Raw genomic sequence first — 21,989 nt, forward strand, 5'->3', positions numbered from 1 at the left:
CTGGGTAAAGAGGATTCCCAAAATGCATCGCTCCTACAAGGACATGATGACCAGGAGTGTAGGCGGCGCATGTGCAAACGACCCTATGCAGCACAAGCAGGCGCCCCCCTTCAGCCCCCTGCTCCTCGCTCCTGCACAGATACCAACCGGCACAGTCACAGCGACCACCCCCACCGCTCCCCTCCTGTCCCCGCACCTGCTTGCTGCGTCCCCGCTACTGCACAGACTGAAGAAACTCTGTCTCCCCGCACGTGCTCCCCTTCAGCACAAACAGGCAGCGTGTCGCCATGGCAACCGGCCATCATGTCTCCTGCCGGTTGGTGTCTATGCAGGAGCGTGGAGCGAGGAGAGGGGGCTGGGGGGAGGGGGGCGGCGTGGAATCACAAAGACACAGCCTGTAAGTGCTTCAGGAGGGGAGGGGAGGGGGGGGTGCTGACAGACACAGCCTGGCTGGAGACGCATGTGCAGTAAAGAGTAGTGAGGTAAAGGAAGTGGGCATCCCTATTAAAGATGGCGGCGCTGTTGACTGAAAAGAGTCTGTAGTATGTAGAAAGTGTATCTCAGTAAATCGTGTAGTAGAGCGTTTCTACATAGCGATAGTAGTACTATTGAATAGTGTGCTTAATTGATTTTGACTTTCCTTGTCCTTTAATGTTCAATATAAATTGATAATGGGTAAGTGCAGAGGACCTCTTGTTGCTGTCTATAAGTATTCATTATTTCTTGATGGAATCAAGTACAAGATACAATGGGAGATGACCATCCAGTAATTTGTATCTTTCTGTATAAGGGATCTCACTTTTATTAAAGGAAACCTATACGCCCAAACAATGTAGGTCTCTATAAAAATATATTGCATAAAACAGCTCATCTAAATAAACCATTTTCATAAAAATATACTTTTTTAGTAGTATGTGCCATTAGGTACTCCTAAATAGAAATTTGCCATTTTAAAAATTAAGGGTTGCCCCCTGGGATCATAGGATTCACAGTACATGCAACATACCAAGGGCACACATACATGTCAGGTCACTTCAGCCAATGAATGGACAAAGTTCTGCCCTTTACTCACACACTACTTCCTATTACAGTTAGAGCTGCATTATTTCCCGTCAGGTGATCTCTGAGGGAACACACACACCATCACAAAATGGTGGGTCAAGGGAAAAAATGTAAAAGGTTAATATTTACTGATATATATATTCCAGTATGGTGAGATTCTTCAGTAGGTCACTTAACATGAAAAAACTTTCTGTTGCTTAAGAATTCATTCTGGGGGCATTTTCCTTTAACAAATTTTCCTGTTTTCCTTTAACAAATTCCCCAAACCTCATTGCAAGTTGGCAATTGTATAACATAGTAGAGGGATGTCATTTCCCATGGGAATTCCTGCTTTTTTGAGATGTCAGCAAGGTCAGTTCCTGGGCATTGTGGTACTAATAGAAAATTTTGGATTTAGCCTCATCTGCTATGTGGAAACACTGCAGTGAAGATTAATAGTGAAGGTTCAGTAAGTAAGTAAAGGTCCCCCATACACGGACCGATCCGCTCTCTTGGCAATGTCGGCCCTGGGGCCAAACGATCGAATTATAACAACGGGTATAGGAAAAGTCGGTCCGGGGACCTCATCAACGAGCCGATGCGGTCCCCGATCCGACTAGATTTTCTAACCTGCCTGATCGAGATCTGCCCGATTTAAGGCCAGATATCGGTCGGGCAGGCCCGTTGGTAGTGCCCATACACAGGCCGATTAGCTGCCGAATCGGTCTAAGGGACCGATATCAGCAGCTAGAATCGGCCCGTGTATGGGGACCTTTATACATGTAATAAGTCTTTTTGTATAATCCCATCCAAGCTGTTAAAAATACATTAATGTCTGGTTAAACCTGCATTTTTTATCTATGACTTGTATTTGACAAATGAGATATCTTTGACTAGGAGAAAGCAGAAATAAAGCGAGAATGGCAGATAATGAAAAGAAGAGAAAACAGCTTACTACAAGAGAAAGGGAAGGACAAAATAGGCAACGGGAGAAAGGGAAGATAAATGACATGAAAATCAGGAGATATATAAAATTAAGAAAAAAATTGAAGAATAATAAAAGAACAATAGAAGAATTTTGGTAAGTAGGCAACTGAAGAAATTATGGAAAAAAAATATGAAAAAGACTAGAGAAAAAGTATAGAAAGGCAATGTGGAATTAGGGTTGGTTTTAATACTAGACATAGAGGGCATTTAACCTAGGCAGAATATAACCTACAAAAATATCAAGGTGTTTATTAAAAACAAATAAAAACAATAGCTATAACTGCATTCAGCTATTTCCAGAGTGTTCATTATGGCTTTCAAATGGATTAAGAGTTATAGTTTGGCTAACCTCACCTTAGACAAGGATCTATAATATAAATTTTGGAAGGCTAACAACTGACTCGCGTTTGTTAATACTTTTATCCACTACTGTAGGTTGATTCAGGAATTACGGTAGCTGCTTGGACTATAAAGTACAAACGTAACTGTTCCAAGGTGTTGTGCGAGGTCAAGTGATTCCATTTGTATAGTCAGTTGTTCTCAGCGTCTTGCTGGGGGATAGATCCTGTAATATCATTGGTCGGATAAAGCATGTAAAGATTGGCAGGAGCAGCTGGCAGAGAGGAGGGTGGCGTAGGAGCAAAGCGGATCATTTTTAGCTTGCGGTTTGCTGGTCTATGCTTTCCGAGGGTGGAAGGGTTTTTTCCAACTGCGTGAACTTATCATGGCTTCGTTTGAATGTAGGGTGCAGTTTTTAGACGATACGGACCCTTTCAATAGCACGAACTTTCCCGAACCGTCTCGCCCTCCCTTATATACGTTCAGAGTAGACATTCCACTAGTTAATCAGATTGCAGGCGCGCATCGTCTTCTTAAGGCACCACAAAAGGTAAAGTAAATATGTGCGGTATTTTTTTTACTCTCTGTTCATCTGGATTGCTATAGAGTAATTTATTGATAATTGAAGATTGTATGTGTGCTATTTGTTAACTAAACCCTGTGATGAAGACGCAAAGTTATCGGTCATTAACCCATTGCATGTTATGGGCCTGTTTGGCTCACTGCTGCTGTGCCCTGTTGATAAGTTGTTAAAAGGAAAGATCGCACTGTATTTGGAAGGTGCTGAGAATCTAATGACTAATGAGCAGATTTCTTGAAATGTGAGATTAGAGCTCACAGCAGAAAAATTCACCCACTTTCTATTCATTCCAATGGGATTTTTAAAAGTGTATTTATTAAATGGTAAACTCTTACTTTCACCCATTGATACATAAAAATGAGTAAATTTTTCTATGGCAAACTCTAATGGCACAATCTTTTAAAATGTGCCCCAATGTCTATGGGTATTAAAAGCAGTTCAGAAATTACTTTGAATTCTGCAATAGTTATTGGATTTCTAAATCATTTTATAAATAGTTGGACAATTTATCTCTATTGTACCATGGGTAATGGTATAGAAATGCATTTTTAAGGTCTCATTTGAAAAAAATGTGCAAACCAACATGGTTTTGCGCATTTTGTGCCCTCCACTTTCACTTTAGGCCTTTCCACTACCTAACCTGCATCTGTCCAATGAATACAGTTGTATTCATAAAGGGCAGAAGGGGGGATGCACTCCCATGTCCCTTTTTTTTTTTTTAAATCAGTTGTTTGCAAAATATTTACTGGTGAAAACTGAACATTGGCAGTGCGTGCAGTACCTGCCCAGTGTGTGTGGCATAAGGCACAGTAGCTCAGGCCCCCCCCCTTCCAGTGAGCAGCCTGAAAACCTGCTAAACGGCGGAGCACAGTTTTCAGAGGTACATACCAAAAGTGAGCATCCATTTAAAAAGTCAGGTATTTTTTAAAGTGTTTTTGTTCACTTCAGTAGCACAACCTGGGTTGTATTTCAGAACAACCCAAACTTTCTAAATACTTCTAAGACACTTCTTCAGTATCGCAGTATTTAATTCTACCTTAAAAAATGTTTTCAAAAGTGGCTATTTTTCATAATAAAGAAAAATATATCAACCTTTGTATTGATATACATATTTTATAAATTATATAAGTAAAATGCAGCTGAATTGGAAAGCCCCATATCTTCCCAAGGGTCCAGTACCAAATATGTATAGCTTTATGGAGGTCCCATACTTCTGTAACAACAGTACAATACCACATTTTCGAATTTCAATACCAGTAAAAGTATACTTTAGATTGCAAGACCAAAAAGACCCTAACAGTAAGCTGACCCCAGAAACTCATGTTTTGGAAAGTGCATATTCTGACAGATTCAAGATGGGTAAATATGACTTTCTACTCTAAACTGCAGCATACCAAATGATTGCTTAAATTAGCCCTTTGTTTATACAACACTTCTGAATCTCCTCAAAACGGTGCATTTAAGAGTATCTTATCTCCAACATCATAACAGCTTGATTCCAATAGGAATATTGACTCGTGACAGGTTTGTTGGCAGCAGAAAATGATATATTTTTGGAAACAACATATTTTGATACGCCAAACTACTTTATTGTAAGTCAAATTTTCAAAAAATCGAGAAAGAAGAAAATTTTGTAATATGTTATCCCTCAGTTACTTTTTGGTACGCAGGCAGAATGTGCTATATATGAATTTGATATTTGTCCAAAGTAAATACATACCCTGCATTCATAGAGAAGAGAAAGCATCCAACTCCTGGAGAAACTAAAATATAAATTATATTTATTTGTATTTTTAAATGATATTCGAGCCCCTGGAAACAATCGTTGTAGTCAATGCCTTTTACACTAAATTGGCCACAAGTCATATATATTTGGAGAGCAGTTCTAAAAAATTAAAAAGGGTATATATTTCTCTTTATGTAAATCATGGCGACATACCTGTAACCATTAATAATATATATTTCACATTGCAAGCTCTTTTGGGCAGGGCCCTCTTTACAGAAAGCCGGGGATCAGCTTATATATGCCAGTGGAGGAAACTACTGTGTGCAATTAGCCTTATGATGAATGTCTAACATCTCCAAAATAAAACTTTAACATATATTAACATTAGAGGCTGCATTTAGTAATGGGGTCGGTTTTATGTCACCGAAACCTTGATTTTGTCACAGATGAAAATGTGAATTTGTCATGTTTATTATGTAACAATTGCGAATGCTGAAATACGTCAACTAAAACCTGTCGAGAACATGTAGAAGTCTAGTGGCAGATGTCCCTTAGAAAATTAGAAAATCATTCTTTGCTTCATGGTTTTAGAGTTTTTCAGGGTTTTTGACATTGAGTTTTGTGCAACAATACAAAAAAGATGCAGCTTTCACAATTTTTCCACAACTTTTTTATGTTTTCATTTGGATTTTTAGTAAATTATTGCCATTTGTGGAAACTAGTTTAGTTAAAAAAAGATAAAACCACAAAAATCAGAGTTTTAATAAATCTCCCCTTTAGTGTATGTGCCTTTGGTTTGTGTAGTGAATAATAGGCACATACTTCTAGAGAAGTATATTTTTATAAAATTGGTTTATATAGAGATGATATATTTTTTACAGAGGCTTGCAATGTTCAGGGGTGTAGTTTCTTTTTAAAGGCACCTGAAAAATTAGCATGATTTACATAACATCAGATTGTAAGCTCTACGGGGCAGGGACCTCCTTCCTACTGTGTGTCATACCACATGGCACTTATATATATATATATATATATACATATATGTATTTATTGTATTTATTTATTATATCACTTGTCCTCCCTGTGTGTAATTTTGTATTCTGTAAGACTGTACAGCGCTGCGTACCCTTGTGGCGCTTTATAAATAAAGTTATACATACATGCAACATACTCCAGATTCATAAATGTGTTGCAGAATTGATCATTTAAAGTAAAAACCTTTGTGAATTATACTCCATAATTTGATTTATGAAGTTTGTTTTGTTGTAACACAGACTTGAGTCCTGCATTGGTTTTGGTAAAAATAGTTGGGCTTTTGGTGGGTTACTTGTCATCTGTATTAAAAATGTAGACCTGTGTCAGCTCCTCTCGTGCCCAGGTCTCAATGCTTTTCATGTGATACTAGCATGGGACAGGAGTTAGCAGATGTTGCAACTTCTTAAGGGGACATCTGTTGGCCCTTTACTAATAGGCAGACAAAAGAGAACTGCAGCTCTTTACCTGGAGGAAACACCACCATCCACCATCTAGAACAAAAAAGGGACCCGACAGATCATGACTTTAAGAGCAGTAAGACAGAGTGAGATGGCAGACAAGGAGAATGTATTTTCTCACTTGGGACAGAAAAGGGCTAGAAAGAGTGCCAACAGGAAGACAGGTGGATCAAACCATTTCAGACGAAACTATTGTAGAAGCATCAAAATTGTGACAAAGAGATGATAAGGAATGCCTGGGAATGGATTACAGTACTCAAAGGGGTTATTTGTAAGTAAAGCAGCAGGGAAAGCATTAGGGGCAGCAAAGGAGCCATAAGTATATGGCCTGCTGCCTGCCTGTTGGGCTCTACTGGCATATAGTATTAATATAGCCATGGTTACAGGATATCAAACTAATTGGCTAGATAGCCCTGATCTAACCAGTCAGAAGTGTAGTTTGGTGTCATGCAAATAAGGTTGTTGGAATCATACATTCAAAGATTATAATAAATGTATCTACAAATAGGACTCAAGGGTATTTGAAGCATTTTTACAACAAATAAGCTGGAGTAATAATTCCACTTGAAGTGTTTTTTTGTATCTAGGTCACCTAGCATACCACCAGACTTCTTTAACTGCATTTGGCTGTACTACTTTATTTTCTGAAAGAGAGCAGAAGTCTGCAACATATCTAAAGCTGCCTGTACTTTACAACCTGCCAGTGAAAAAATCATGACACTAGTTGATTAGTGTGCTAAAAATGGAGTCAATCCCTTTAAACCTCTCTATAATCCATGTCCTTTAACATGCCTGTGTGTTGTTTTTATTTCAGATTTGTGATAACACTTGACCAATTTACTCTTTCGCTTCCAGCAGACTTTCCACAGCCTGTATACTTACTGCCAGTCATATTTTCTAAATGTTGTGCTCTCTTTTATAGGTGTTTCTAAATCAGAAACATTTATATTGCCTAAGTTAAATGTAAATTGTTTTTTCAGAACTAAATTAGCTTTTTAAATATGTCTGTATGTAATTCCACTTTAAGAATATATATATATATAAATATAAAATGAAAAAAAAACCACATTTATAATAGAGAAATATAATGTAAACAGAGGTACATTTTAAGTGTTAAATATAGTTAGTACTTAGTAAAAAATGAAGATCCCTTTAAATTTATAATTAGATAACAGCTTGAATGCATTTTTAATATTGTATTTAAAACTAAATATTACATAATTATATCCATAAGGAGTGAACCATTTTAAACCACTTAAACTATGGCCTGTCAGGGCCTGTTTGGCTCCTGCCGGGGTTGGAGTGAGGACCAAGGAGGAAGCCCGGATACAGACAGTAGAGAAAGTCCAAAGCGTGGTATCCAAAGGGTTAACGAGAGTCTCTGGTCGATATTCAGGCAAAGGTCATTTCAGGTGGCAGCAGCAAAATCAGAATCAGGCAAAGGTTCAAACCGGCTCAAATCAGGTTTAATATACAATTAACATGCCAAGGGCTCTAGGAAGAAGTCCAATATTTGGGCATTGAACCCGGGTCCTCTGCGCATATCTATTATAAATTCTCATGCCAGGTGTGCCGCAGTGACATAGAAAGGAGTTCCATTGGGCACTTCTTAAATGGCCAAAAGGTTACAAATGAACTTAGGGTGCAAATATTTAACAATATATTTTGTGTGTTTACTTATAGCATTGTATGCTTGCCCCATTGCCAAGACTACTACTGAAGTAATTATATATCAGTTGTGTATGTCATTGACTTGAGAAATGTATGACACACATTGAAAAATTATGTATTACCTTATGCTTTAAATTGGACTTTGGGCGCAACAAATTTGCTGCCAGATAGATTGCTAGCCTGTAACCCTAAATGGAATGCATCCAATGTGGTTGCCTAGGCAACAGCTAGTGCATTAAAGGTGCACAATAAAAGTCACCAGTAGGTCACTGGTTGCTAATTTTTACCTTATCGTCCACTTAGCCTTCTCTCTGTAAATTGAATTGGTGATTGGTGCCTGAATAACAAGTTTGCAGCCATTTTGACAAATCATCAGAGATACCATGTATGAAGTTAGTGAATGCATAGCTCTGTCCTGTGTTTTGTTACCAATGTGACTTTGTCTTGGGCAGTATGAAAAAAATACACTCAAGTAATTTCTGTATAGTACCAGTTACATGCAAATACTGACCAACTTTAAAGGTAAAGAGGGCCTAGTTAGAGTTTGTTCCATTTACTTGCGTTGTGTGAGTTGTGTTTATATACTTTTTCTGTATATTACTTTAAACCAAGTTTAAGTTATACCATTTCAAGGAATGGACAAAGTGCCAGATTTTTTCATAGAATACATTTGTTTAGCCTTTCAAGTACTGTACAAGCAAACTGGTGTATAGATTTCTGTAATTTCAAGTATTTGACAATATACAGGGCTCTAAATACAGAAAAGTTATAATATGCAAAAGCCCAATACATTTTATATGGCAATGGCAAAAAATCCATTAGTAGTTGGGTTAGCCATATATTTCCAAAATCAGATGTTTTGATGAAATAACTGAAGATCACCTCAAAGCTTTCATCTTATGTCGCACATTATTAGATAAGAAGGTAAAACATAATAAATATGTTTTACAATATGAAGGATCTTTCTGTACAGTTTGATGCACAGTATGCATATAATTATAGAACTGTTCAGAGGCCACAAAACATAAATATTGCACATGAAATGTTCACAGACCACACGAGTACCAAGAAAAATGCAGAATGCAATAAAATCATTAGAATCCAATAATGCCAATCAAAGCTAAATATGTTTTTACCTTGAAAGATCAGTGGTAAAATCATATTCTCAGTACCTTTGATGTGCTAGTGGAGTTTTATGGGCACAAACAAGCATCTATGTAAAATCAAAAATTCAATACAAAAATACAAAAGTATTTACACAGCACATCTATCCATCAAACAACTCACACTAGTAATAAAGCATTTTGTTATGTTTAGTTTTGATGTGTTTTATTATTTTGTAAGCTTAACAGGACAACAGAGAATTTTAAAGTGAGTTGGGTTGTGCTTGGGAACTGCTCCTTCCTGAATATATAATACACAATAATGTTGGCGCTGCCCTGCAACATGTATTTATTAGACGTGTCCCTGAATTTTCAAGTGACCTGGTCACCCTAGGGTAAGAAGAGGTGGGAGATCATTATGCTAAGGAAGCATATAACAGACAAGGATAGTAGTGAAATTGTAGTGAGCATCAGGAAGGAGAGCTGACTGCTCACACTGGGGGTGCAATATCAGAAGCAACTATGCAGTCAGGGACAAATTTTGTCTAGGGAGGCAGCTTAATGGGTGTGGTCTATATAGAAAATAAAAGTGGGGTACCTCTTTCTGTGATAGGTTATGCATAGGGCAGATGTGTGCATGTGCCATTTGCCAAGAGGAGAGCTGGGCTGAGGTCCGGCGCCTAGTGCAGCATAGGACCGAGATGCAGGCCTGCAATATGTCTTATTTTGTAAGCTGAACTGCATTGTTGAAGTCCTCACAGGTCTCTGGGTCCACTGCATGATCCAGTTATTGGCCTCCTAGCCAATAATCAGATCAGCATGGTTTTTCCCAGCATGTGTATGACAAAACCTGGTTAAGACCTGCTTGTTTAGTATCCTTGCCAATTGAGCAGGCCAGGCTTTGGGGTCAAACTATAGAATGGTTACTTTTAACCTCATATTTCTACATATGCATAACTTTGTTATGAGCTAAGGGGGCTCAGCCTGAGGGCCACTAAGGGTGAGATTTATGAGCCAATGGGCCTAAAGGCCAGTTAGGGGGAGATCTGTGGTAAGTACTCATTTGCTGCCACTCTGAGTATGCCTGAGACTATAGCAAGGTGACTACACTGTTAACCCAGTGTTACATGTTTAACCTTGTTATAAGGGAACATAGCCTAAAGTCCAATTACAGTGATATTTAGGGGAAGTGCTGTAGGTACCCCTGGATCTATAGAAGGGGGACTTACACCATTTTAATACATCTGTAAACCCAATAACTATTAGATATGCTAGAAGTTGTAGTTCATTAACAGCTGGAAAGTTACAGACTAGGACTGCTATATCAATTGTGCTGTGGTCTTTCTCTTTATCCTCCCCTCTCGTCTGGAGTAGCTGTGCTTCTGGAATGTAAAGTACTATGTGTTAGAGTATATTAAGTAGGTTTGTGATAGTACTCTGGAATGTCAGTGCTATATAAAGATTAATTTGTGAGGTTTATTTGTGGGAGTGGTATTTCAAATTAGGCTTCCAACCAAAAATGTAAATAAACATTTTGTAAAGATCAAGTTAAATGCATATTTTTCGTCACACAGTATTTTTCTGCCACTTTATTTAGTTCATGCTTTTTCTGTTCAGCTCTTTTAATAATTGACTGTCAATCATGGAAATTAGTTTTTACATGGTTTCAAACAAATATAAATAAAAAAAAAATTGTTAATATGCCCCAAAGGATACTTGACAGTTCCTTGGGGGATTGCTTTGCTCCAAATTTCTTGGCCACTTTTTCAAAATTCTTTAAACAGAGAAGATTTTCAACACTTTTTTCACTTAATACACAGGGTGCCTATTTCAGTATACAAAACATAAATCACAAAAATAAATTCAGCCCTCTGGGTGCTACCTTCACACTTTTGGTGAATTCCCTAACTACACTGTGTCCCTTGTGAACTACCAGAAAAAGTTTTAGGGTTGCCCCTGTACTCACTGTACTTGACAATACTTTGGTGGAATTGTTCAGCCTTCTGATTTTATTTATTTATTTTCCAGTTAGTTATTTTAAGTGTCTTGGCTGATTTGTCAAAATTCTTTAAACAGAGAAAATATTCTAGAATAGACATTTCATTGTAAAGTAACAAATGCTCAAATCTATAAATCAAAACACAATTTGATATTATAATGGATGTAACACTCAAGGAATTGGATCAGTTGTTTCTGTAATAAATCTATATCTGACATTCTTAACTTTTTACTCCCTTGTCATGAAAATAGTACCTCCTAGTCAGTTCCAAATTATGGCTCTACAAATATTACACCAATCTTACTTGATGCAACTGCAGCTCTTTAACACGTGACTACTTTTCATATCTACATGTTTAAATGTCTGGAGAGAGATTTCACTCTAATTAATTGTCTCTAGCTATATCCAATTATTGATACTTTTGGCTGGAAATCTATAAATAGTGGGACACACTGGTGAACCAAAAATGGTCACTATTTAGTAAAGTTATAGTAAACCAACACTAAAATAAAACAGAATCTTGGTGGAGAGGCTAGCAGCAACCAAGGAAAGCTATGTCAACTATTGCACCACCTATAAATCTAGTTAAAGAAGAAGGAAAGGCTAATAAAGTGTTAATCTCGAGCTGCAGGCATACCTTCAGTTCTCTCAATAGTGAGAACACTTCCTGCTGATTGGCTCAGATCACACATTCCTAAGGAGGAGGAGGGAGATCTTGCATTGTTATGGGAGGGGGAGCAGGAGAGGGGAGAGAGGAGAGAGCTGCGCAGACTCTAGCACAGGAAAAAAAAGAGACAAGAAATCTTTTTTCTTTTGATAGAGAACACAGTGCAGCTTTTCTGTGAGTGCTTATGCTATATTTATATAGACCTTTCTGATAAAGCTTACTTAGTTTTTACCTTTCCTTCTCCTTTAATAGCAACATACAGTTTATTTTCTACATGGATTAATTAGAGGCTAAAGTAGACAAAGAAGATAAAGATGCCTAAAAAAGATTCCCTTCTGTTATAGTACATTGTATAATTTGGAAACTTTGTGAGGAACTCATCCCTTACTACTTGCCAGAGTAGACCATTTTTGACATAAATGGACAGTGTCCCAATGTCATGAACCGTCGACGCTCCCTACCTGCTCCTGGCGCGATGACGTCACGCGCTATGGCGCCAAATTCAAACATAAAAGGACGCCAGAGACCCAGGTTCAATGCCCGAGTATAGCTCAATATTTCTATTGTGTTCCTGGGTCTCTAATTGTCTGTTCTGCTTTCCTGGCGCTGATCCATTGCCTGTTCCTGACTTTGAACCTTGCTGCCTGCCTCAAGTGACCTTTGCCTGAACCTGACCCTTCTATTGGATTATCCCGCATCTGTACTTCGCTCGGACTCGCTGGAAGCGGCCTTCCTCCTTGATCCTGACTTCACCCCCCCTGTGGGTGCCGAAGGCCCCCGCTGACATTATACTCGGGCCATGGATCCCGAGGAAGCGGTACCGGACGTCGGAAAAGCCCTTCGCGGGCTGGCGTCCCGTATGGAGGCGTATGAATCCCAGCAAGTCAGAATTGGGCAAGTACTTGATTCCATTTTGTCCCGTTTGCCCGCTACTCCCGCTGTCGCGGAAATTCCTCCTGCTGTGGTGGTTCCTCTGCCAGCGATGTCGCCAGCTCGTGAGCCACGAATACCTCCTCCTCCGCACTACAGTGGCAATCCGCAGGCCTGCAGGGGATTCGTGACTCAATGCCAGATTCAGTTTGAGTTCCAACCTTCCCAATTCTCCTGTGAGCGAGCGAAGGTGGGCTACGTTATGTCTCGTCTGGTGGGCAAACCGCTGGAATGGGCAACCTCTCTCTGGGAGAGTCAGTCACCCCTGACATTTGATGTGAAGGAATTTCTACAGATGTTCAGAACCATTTTTGATGCTCCTGGTCGGGTCGCTACTGCCTCTTCACGCCTGCTGCAAATCCGTCAGGGCAATCTTGGTGCCAGTGAGTATGCCATAGACTTTAGAACCCTCATGGCGGAAACATCCTGGAATGAGGAGGCTTATGAGGCAGTCTTCTACCAAGGCCTATCGTCCCGTCTGAAGGATGACCTGGTATCCAGAGATCTACCTGACTCCCTTGAAGATTTGATTGCTCTCGCTATTAAGGTGGACAATCGTTTTAAAGAACATCAGGCTGATAAAGAGCGGAATAAAAAGTCTCATCCAGTCCTGGCTCCGCGCTTCCAGAACCCTATGATACCCCCGTCTTCTCCGCAGTTTACCACTTCCCCTTCGGAGGAACCCATGCAACTTGGGAAGGCTCGACTGTCTGCACAAGAGAAGCTTCGAAGACGCCTTTCCGGCCTATGTCTATACTGCGGCAGACAATCCCACTTAGCAGTTTCCTGCCCTGTCAAGCCGGGGAATACTCCTGCTTCAAGTAAGACTGTTGTTTCTTTTGCTGGTAGTATTGTTCCTAAGTCAGCGGAACAATCTCACCAATTTCATGTTCCTGTGCAGATCCGGCTGTCCTCCCAGGCAATTCCAGTCTCAGCCTTCCTTGATTCCGGAGCTGCAGGAAACTTTATGGACTGGGCATTCGCAAAAAAGGTTGGCATTCCTCTCTTTCCAGTGACTCCTCCTATTCGGGTCTTTGCCATTGATGACAGACCCCTCTCCACGGACACCATCACTTTAACCACCGGTGAACTATCTGTCCAGATTGGAGCACTACATCTGGAAAAGATGTCATTCCTGATCATCCCATGTCCTTCGTCTCCTGTTGTGCTGGGGTTGCCATGGTTACGACTCCATAACCCCTCCATTGACTGGTCATCTGGTCAAATCTCCCGTTGGAGTCAGTACTGCCAAAGACATTGTTTAATTCCTCAGCCACTCCAGCGGGTTACAGTCTCCTCTACGAGTCTTTCAGCTCTGCCCTTCGTCTACAGGGACTTCTCTGATGTTTTTTGCAAAAAATCAGCAGAGTTTCTTCCCCCGCATCGGCGGTATGACTGCCCTATTGATCTCCTTCCTGGAACCATGCCACCCCGTGGGCGGACCTATCCCTTATCTCCTGCAGAGACGGCTGCCATGAAGGAGTATATCTCCGAGAACCTCCAGCGTGGATTTATCCGTCCTTCTACCTCCCCAGCAGGAGCTGGCTTCTTCTTTGTCGAAAAGAAGGACGGTGGACTCCGTCCCTGTATTGACTACCGGGGTCTCAATAAAATAACTGTTAAGAACAGATACCCTTTACCCCTTATTTCAGAACTTTTTGACCAACTTAAAGGGGCCAAGGTTTTCTCTAAGTTGGATCTCCGTGGGGCTTATAATCTCATCAGGATCCGAGAGGGCGATGAGTGGAAGACAGCTTTCAATACCCGTGATGGGCATTACGAGTACCTCGTGATGCCCTTCGGCCTCTGCAACGCTCCAGCCGTCTTCCAAGAGTTCGTTAACGATATTTTCCGGGACCTCCTGGGGAAGTCTGTTGTCGTGTACCTGGATGACATCCTTATCTTCTCTCAAGATTTGGAGACCCATCGCTCCCAAGTCAAAGAAGCCCTTTCTCGCCTTAGAGAAAATTCTCTTTTCGCCAAGTTGGAGAAATGCACCTTCGAAGTACCAAAGATCTCCTTTCTGGGCTACATTATCTCGTCTAGGGGCTTCGAAATGGATCCTGCCAAGGTATCTGCTATCCAGAAGTGGCCACTCCCCCAGAGTACTAAAGCAATCCAGAGGTTTATAGGATTTGCGAACTATTACCGCCAATTCATTAAAGGCTTTTCTTCCCGCATTTCTCCTATCCTTTCCCTCATCCGCAAAGGAGGGAGACCCAATTGTTGGCCTCCTGTGGCCCTTGAAGGCTTCCAGTCCCTGAAGGATGCCTTCATTTCGGCCTCTGTTCTTCGACACCCAGAGCCTCACCTACCCTTCTTTATTGAAGTCGACGCCTCTGATGTAGGGGCAGGTGCTATCCTTTCCCAGAGACATTCTGCAGATGGTAAGCTCCATCCATGTGCATACTTCTCCAAGAAGTTTTCCTCCGCCGAGCAGAATTACGACATTGGGAATCGTGAACTCCTGGCTGTCAAACTCGCCCTCGAAGAATGGCGACACCTCTTAGAGGGAGCATCTCATCCGGTCATGATCTACACTGATCATAAGAACCTAGAATTTCTACAGTCTCTCAAGAGACAAAATCCCCGTCAGGCAAGATGGTCTCTTTTCTTCTCCCGCTTCAATTTTGTCCTGACGTATCGTCCTGGGACCAAGAACCGGAAGGCAGATGCCCTGTCTCGAAGTTTCTCCCCAGAGGATCGTCTGCCTATAGAGCAAGAGCCTATCATTTCCCCTTCCAGGATCATTGCCACTGTATTGCCCCAATTCGCTGAACAAATTCTGCTTTGCCAGTCGGCCGCTCCTCCAGATACTCCCATAGGAATGGCATTTGTACCTCCTGAGTTACGCCTTCCTATTCTCCAGCAGACTCATAGCTCGAAACAAGCCGGCCATCCTGGTTTTGAAAAAACTCTTGAGCTTCTCCGACGCCTAGTTTGGTGGCCGACCATCCGCAAGGATGTCAGAGACTTTGTCGCAGCTTGTACGGTATGTGCCACCACTAAAGCCAGCCACTCTCGACCCTGCGGTCTTCTACATCCATTGCCAATACCCTCTCGCCCATGGACGCATTTGGGCATGGACTTTATTGTGGAGTTGCCGCCCTCCTGTGGTAACACTGTCATTTGGGTAGTGATAGACCGCTTCAGCAAGATGGCACACTTTATACCCTTGAGGAAACTCCCCTCGGCTGTAGAACTGGCTCATCTCTTCGTACAGCATATCTTTCGGTTACATGGTTTTCCAGTGGAAGTTGTCTCTGATAGAGGGTCCCAGTTTGTTTCCAGATTTTGGCGCTCCTTGTGCAAGTCTCTGGGAGTATCTCTTCAGTTTTCCTCCGCTTACCACCCTCAGACCAATGGGGCAGCAGAGCGTGTAAACCAAGCTCTTGAACAATTCCTGCGTAACCATGTTTCCCTCTGCCAGGACGACTGGTCTGATTTACTCCCGTGGGCGGAATTTGCTCACAACAATGCCAGTCATTCCTCCACTGGAAGATCCCCTTTCTTGTCGGTGTATGGTCAACATCCTTTGGCCTTCCCTCAAGATTTTCTCCTCTCTGAAGTTCCCGCTGCAGATGACCTGGCGGCTCACATGTCTGTTATCTGGGCTGCCACCAAGTCTAATTTGGAGAAAAGTTCCCTGGTACACAAGACCTTCGCTGATCGTCGGAGAAAGCCTTCCCCTCCATACAAGGTTGGTGAAAAAGTCTGGCTTTCTTCCAGGAACATCCGCTTAAAGGTACCATCTCCGAAACTGGGCCCCAAGTTCCTGGGTCCCTTCTCCATCTCTGAGGTGATCAATCCCATGGCAGTCCGGCTACAACTTCCCCCAGAGATGCGGATTCCTAACGTGTTTCACGTTTCCTTGTTGAAACCAGTAGTGATCAATCATTTCTCCTCTGCTCAGTCCCCTCCTTCTGCCGTCCTCGTGGATGGTCAGCAAGAGTACGAAGTTGAGAAAATTCTAGATTCTAGGCTCTCCAGGGGATCACTTCAATACCTTGTCCAATGGAAGGGATTCGGCCCTGAGGAATGCTCCTGGGAGAAAGACTCTGATGTACATGCTCCTCGTCTTGTGAAGGCGTTCCATGGTCAATTTCCTCAGAAGCCCCGGCCTGGTGGTCCAGTGGCCCCCCGTGGGGGGGGGGTACTGTCATGAACCGTCGACGCTCCCTACCTGCTCCTGGCGTGCGGCGAATCCAAGATGGCGGCGCCCAGGACTCCACGTGGGCGCAAGGACGCCGACGCGATGACGTCACGCGCTATGGCGCCAAATTCAAACATAAAAGGACGCCAGAGACCCAGGTTCAATGCCCGAGTATAGCTCAATATTTCTATTGTGTTCCTGGGTCTCTAATTGTCTGTTCTGCTTTCCTGGTGCTGATCCATTGCCTGTTCCTGACTTTGAACCTTGCTGCCTGCCTCAAGTGACCTTTGCCTGAACCTGACCCTTCTATTGGATTATCCCGCATCTGTACTTCGCTCGGACTCGCTGGAAGCGGCCTTCCTCCTTGATCCTGACTTCACCCCCCCCCGTGGGTGCCGAAGGCCCCCCGCTGACACCCAAGGACTACTATTTACATTTGGCTGATTTCCATACAAATTTAAAATAGCCAGATCTGAGTTAGATTTGTTTAATCGTTTGTTTAATGTTTTGTTTTTTAAAGTTCTGTGAGGAACCTTTCTGGTAAGTCAGTTTACTCAGATTAATTTTCATTTATTTACTTCTTGTATTTATATAGTGCTGACACTTTTCTGTAGAGATTATACATCATTCAAATCAGTCCCTGCCTAAGTGGAGCTTACAATCTAAGGTTCCTATTACATTCACAACTCTAGGGTCAATTTAGTCAGGAGCTAATAAACCTGCCTGTATGTTTTTTGATTGGGGAAGGAAAACCACACAGATAGGGGAAGAACACAAAAACTCCTTATAAATAGTGCCTATGCCAGAATCATACTCAGGACACTAGTGCTGCAAAGCAAATGGGCTACCCACTGAGCCACTGTGCTGTCCAGATTTACCTCCTGGTTGCCTGTTACCAATCTTTCTAGCTATATCTTTTGTCTTTAATAGTCAAATGTCATTGTATGGCTGGGTATTTTATTACTAATATTTTCCTACTTAAACACTCACACTGTTTTATGGTGCATTTTGGTAATGAATGATTGGTCTGAAGTTTGTTCTCATTAAATATTGTATAACTATAAAAAAAGAAGAAAATCCTGGCTGAAGTAACATAACAAAAACCCCTAGATCCTTCTCCTTTGAGGATACCCCCAACAAACCACCCTTTAGTAGATCGCGTTTATATTATTTCGACCAAAGCGCATAACTTTGCACTTGTCCACATTGAACTTAATTTTCCAGTTTGCTGCCCAGTTTTCTAATTTTGTCAAATCGCTCTGCAAAGTGGCAGCATCCTGTATGGAACTTATAGGGGCTGATTTACTAACCCACGAATCCGACCCGAATTGGAAAAGTTCCGACTTGAAAACGAACATTTTGCGACTTTTTCGTATGTTTTGCGATTTTTTCGGATTCTGTACGAATTTTTCGTTACCAATACGATTTTTGCGTAAAAACGCGAGTTTTTCGTATCCATTACGAAAGTTGCGTAAAAAGTTGCGCATTTTTCGTAGCGTTAAAACTTACGCGAAAAGTTGCGCATTTTTCGTAGCGTTAAAACTTAACGCTACGAAAAATGCGCAACTTTTCGCGTAAGTTTTAACGCTACGCAAAATGCGCAACTTTTTACGCAACTTTCGTAATGGATAGGAAAACTCGCGTTTTTACGCAAAAATCGTATTGGATCCGAAAAATTCGTAAAGAATCCGAAAAAATCGCAAAACATACGAAAAAATCGCAAAGTACCGATCATTACGAAAAAAACGCAATCGGACTCCATTCGACCCGTTCGTGGGTAAGTAAATCAGCCCCATAGTTTTACACAATTTAGTGTTGTCAGCAAAAATAGAAACAGTACTCTCTATGCCCACCTCCAGGTCATTAATAAACAAGTTAAATAGCAAAACACCAAGGACAGACCCCTGTGGTACTCCACTAACAACACTGGTCCAATTAGAAAATGTTACATTTACCACCACTCTTTGTAATCCACCCTTCAGCCAGTTCTCTTTCCAATTACAGATATTATGTTCTAGGCCAATATTCCTCAATTTGATCATTAACCTTCTGTGAGGTACTGTATCAAACGCTTTAGCAAAGTCCAAGTAGATGACATCAACTGCCATTCCAGCATTGAGGTTCCTGCTCACCTCCTCATAAAAGGCGACTAAATTAGTCTGGCAAGATCTGTTACGCATAAAACCATGCTGGTACAGGTATAGGACCCATTATCCAGAATGCTCGGGACCAAGGGTATTCCGGATAAGGGGTCTTTCTGTTTTTTGGATCTCCACACCTTAAGTCTACTAAAAAATCAATAAAACATTAATTAAATCCAATAGGATTGTTTTGCATCCAATAAGGATTATTTATATCTTAGTTGGGATCAGTTATAAGGCTGTTTTATTACTACAGAGAAAAAGATAATCAGTTTTAAAATTATTAATTATTTGATTAAAATGGAGTCTATGGGAGACGGGCTTTCTGTAATTCGGAGCTTTCCGGATAACGGGTTTCCGGATAAGTGATCCCATACCTGTACAAACTTATAGTATTGTGAACTGCAATGTATTCAAGTACCCTATCCCTTATCTATGTATGTATAACTTTATTTATAAAGCGCCACAAGGGTAAGCAGCGCTGTACAGTCTTACAATATACAAAATTACACACAGGGAGGACAAGTGTTATAATAAATACAATAAATAAGTATAAATACACAGGGAGTAAGTGCCATGTGGTGTGAGACACAGTAGAAAAGAGGTCCCTCCCTCTAAGTGGTTGGGTAACATACAGGCACAAATTGGAAGGTAACATTATTCCTTCAGTCCTATAGTTTTCAGGCTGCAAACGGGATCCATTTTTAAATAATGGCACCACATTAGCAATTCACCAGTCTCTCGGCATCATGCCAGACCTCAATGAATCCTGAAAAATTAAGTGAAGAGGTTTGGCAATCACAGCGCTAAGCTCATTTAATACCCTGGGATGAATCCCATCTGGCCCTGGACCTTTGTTTACCTTTACATGTTCAAGTCTCTTTTAAATTTCCTCCCGAGTGACCCATGCGTCAGTAGCTAAATTACTAGAACTGGGCATATTAAAAGGGAAGCCTTCATTAGCTGGCTCCTCAAATGTATAGACAGATGAAAAATAAGAGTTCAAATTTCTGCTTTTTCTCTGTTCTCATCAACCAACTGACCCCCTTGTGATAATAAGGTTCCCACCCCTTCTTGCTTCATTTTTTACTATTCTCATAATTAAAAAATAATTTGGGATTTTTTTTACCCCTAGCTGCAATATCCCTTTCCATCTCTATGTTAGCGTGCCTGATTTTTTAGCTTTTTTGCATGCTTTATTTGCTTCCTTGTACCTGATGAAAGTTTCTGCTGTCCCAGCTAACTTGAATGCTTTAAAAGCACATTTTTTCTTACCAACCTCTAACACTTTTATTCAGCCATAAAGGTTTTGCTTTGCGATGCCTCTCCTTGCTTACAAGGGGAATATACTGTTGTGTATACTTGCAAAGCAATGTTTTAAAGATTTTCCATTTTACTTCTTCTAACCCTATGAAAAGCCTTTCCCAGTTGACACATTGCAGAGATGCCCTTATACTGGCAAAGTCTGTACGTCTAAAATTGAGCGTTTTAGTTAATCCCTTATAGAGCTGTCTCTGCAGCATTATCTCAAAGGAGACCATGTTGTGATCACTGTTCCCCAAATGCTCAGTACTCATATTCTGTCATTCAGAAGAAACTGGCTAGTATTTCATTATTTTTGAAAATCAGGTACATATGAAAAATTCCTTTATATATAATCAGATTTTGTGAAGCATAGTAAAACCAGAAACTAATAATTCCAGAAAAGCAATAGCTTTGTCTTTTCTAAGTAGCTGGATTGCAGTGTTGCCACAGGTATATGAGAAAATTATGTTTCACATTTTGTTCAAGTGATTTTTGTTTGGCAGGCAGTGACAGGGGGTTGACATAGGAAGTGGCAGATCTATAGGCCATATTAGGTGCATAAAGAGGTAGCTACCTCTGATTCATGTTATATTTCCAAATTAGGTTGTAGCCTGGTCTGTAATTAATCCTTTAAGTGCCACAGAACGTATAATCTCCTTTCTGTGGATAAAAGTACTGAAGAGCCACAGAACATAGATTCTATGTTCTGCAGTACAGGTATAGGACCCGTTATCCAGAATGCTCGGGACCAAGGGTATTCCGGATAAGGGGTCTTTCCGTAATTTGGATCTCCATAACTTAAGTCTTAAAAAAATCAATAAAATTAAACACAATAAGATTGTTTTGCACCCAATAAGGATTAATTATATCTTAGTTAGGATCAAGTACAAGGTACTATTTTATTATTGCAGAGTCTATCGGAGACGGGCTTTTCGTAATTTGGAGCATTCTGGATAACAGGTTTCCGGTTAATGAATCCCATACCTGTATTTCCGTGGGAGTGGCTTTAAAGCCACTCCTTTACTCCCTGCTCGTTCCCCAGCCCCTAGGCAACGAGCAGAGGTGGGGAACGAGTGGCCCCTGGGGCGTGATTGCCCAGGGGCTCCATAGGAAATGACAGGCACATGGTTACTATCCGTCCAAGGGGGGGGGGGGTGCGTGTTACATCCCAGGCGCAACTAAAAGCTTGTGACATAGCAAAAAAATTAAATGGAAGCAAAAAAGTTTTGGTGCTGTGGGCGCACTCGCTCACCTCCGTCCACGGGGGTGGGGGGGGGCGTGTTACATCTCCAGCGCAACTAAAAGCTTCTGACTTACCTAAAAAGTTAAATGGGAGCAAAAAGCTATTGGTGCTGCGGGCGCACTCGCCTGCGCAACTAAAAGCTTGTAGACTGTAGACTTAGCTAAAAAAGCACAGGTTTGTCTCCTTCAGGAGGATGTATCGAAATGACTGTACACTGGCACCATCTGTTGAGCTACTACTATATGAATGGGGAAGCCAACGGCAGCCATGTAAGCACCTGCAGCTCTGATTTAAAAAAGGGATTGAAACCAGATAAGGCAAATCAATCTAACAGGGAAGGACATGATCAAGAAAAAGCTGGAGCAATAGAGAGAGCCTACCGTACCATCCTCAGAGAGCTGGGAGAGAACCCAGCAAGGGAAGGTCTTCTCCTGACTCCCAGCAGGGCAGCCTTACTAAGGGATATGGTGAGTTCCTGGTCTGACCAAATACTACTCCTACTTACACAAGCACATGAAGACACATGTCCTTCCATGGGGGGGGGGGATTGCAAGCGCGTTACATCGGCAGGACGGACACAAGTGGAGGGAGGGAGGTAGGGGGGAGGTATG

The 21,989-nt window shown here is 41.4% G+C and overlaps 1 protein-coding gene across 1 annotated transcript in view; it reads left to right on the top strand.

The window, feature by feature from the left end:
- The first annotated feature begins 2,650 nt into the window (after positions 1-2,650).
- The window catches only part of fhod3 (formin-like 3), a 146,999-nt gene continuing 127,660 nt past the window's right edge, over positions 2,651-21,989 (top strand). The window contains exon 1 of the mRNA XM_031903981.1: positions 2,651-2,917. Within this exon, the coding sequence (XP_031759841.1) occupies positions 2,753-2,917 (165 nt within the window). The 5' untranslated portion in view covers positions 2,651-2,752. The remainder of the gene's footprint in view (positions 2,918-21,989) is intronic.

The sequence above is a fragment of the Xenopus tropicalis genome, chromosome 6 (assembly GCF_000004195.4).
Source record: "Xenopus tropicalis strain Nigerian chromosome 6, UCB_Xtro_10.0, whole genome shotgun sequence".
NCBI classification, from domain to species: Eukaryota; Metazoa; Chordata; class Amphibia; order Anura; family Pipidae; genus Xenopus; species Xenopus tropicalis.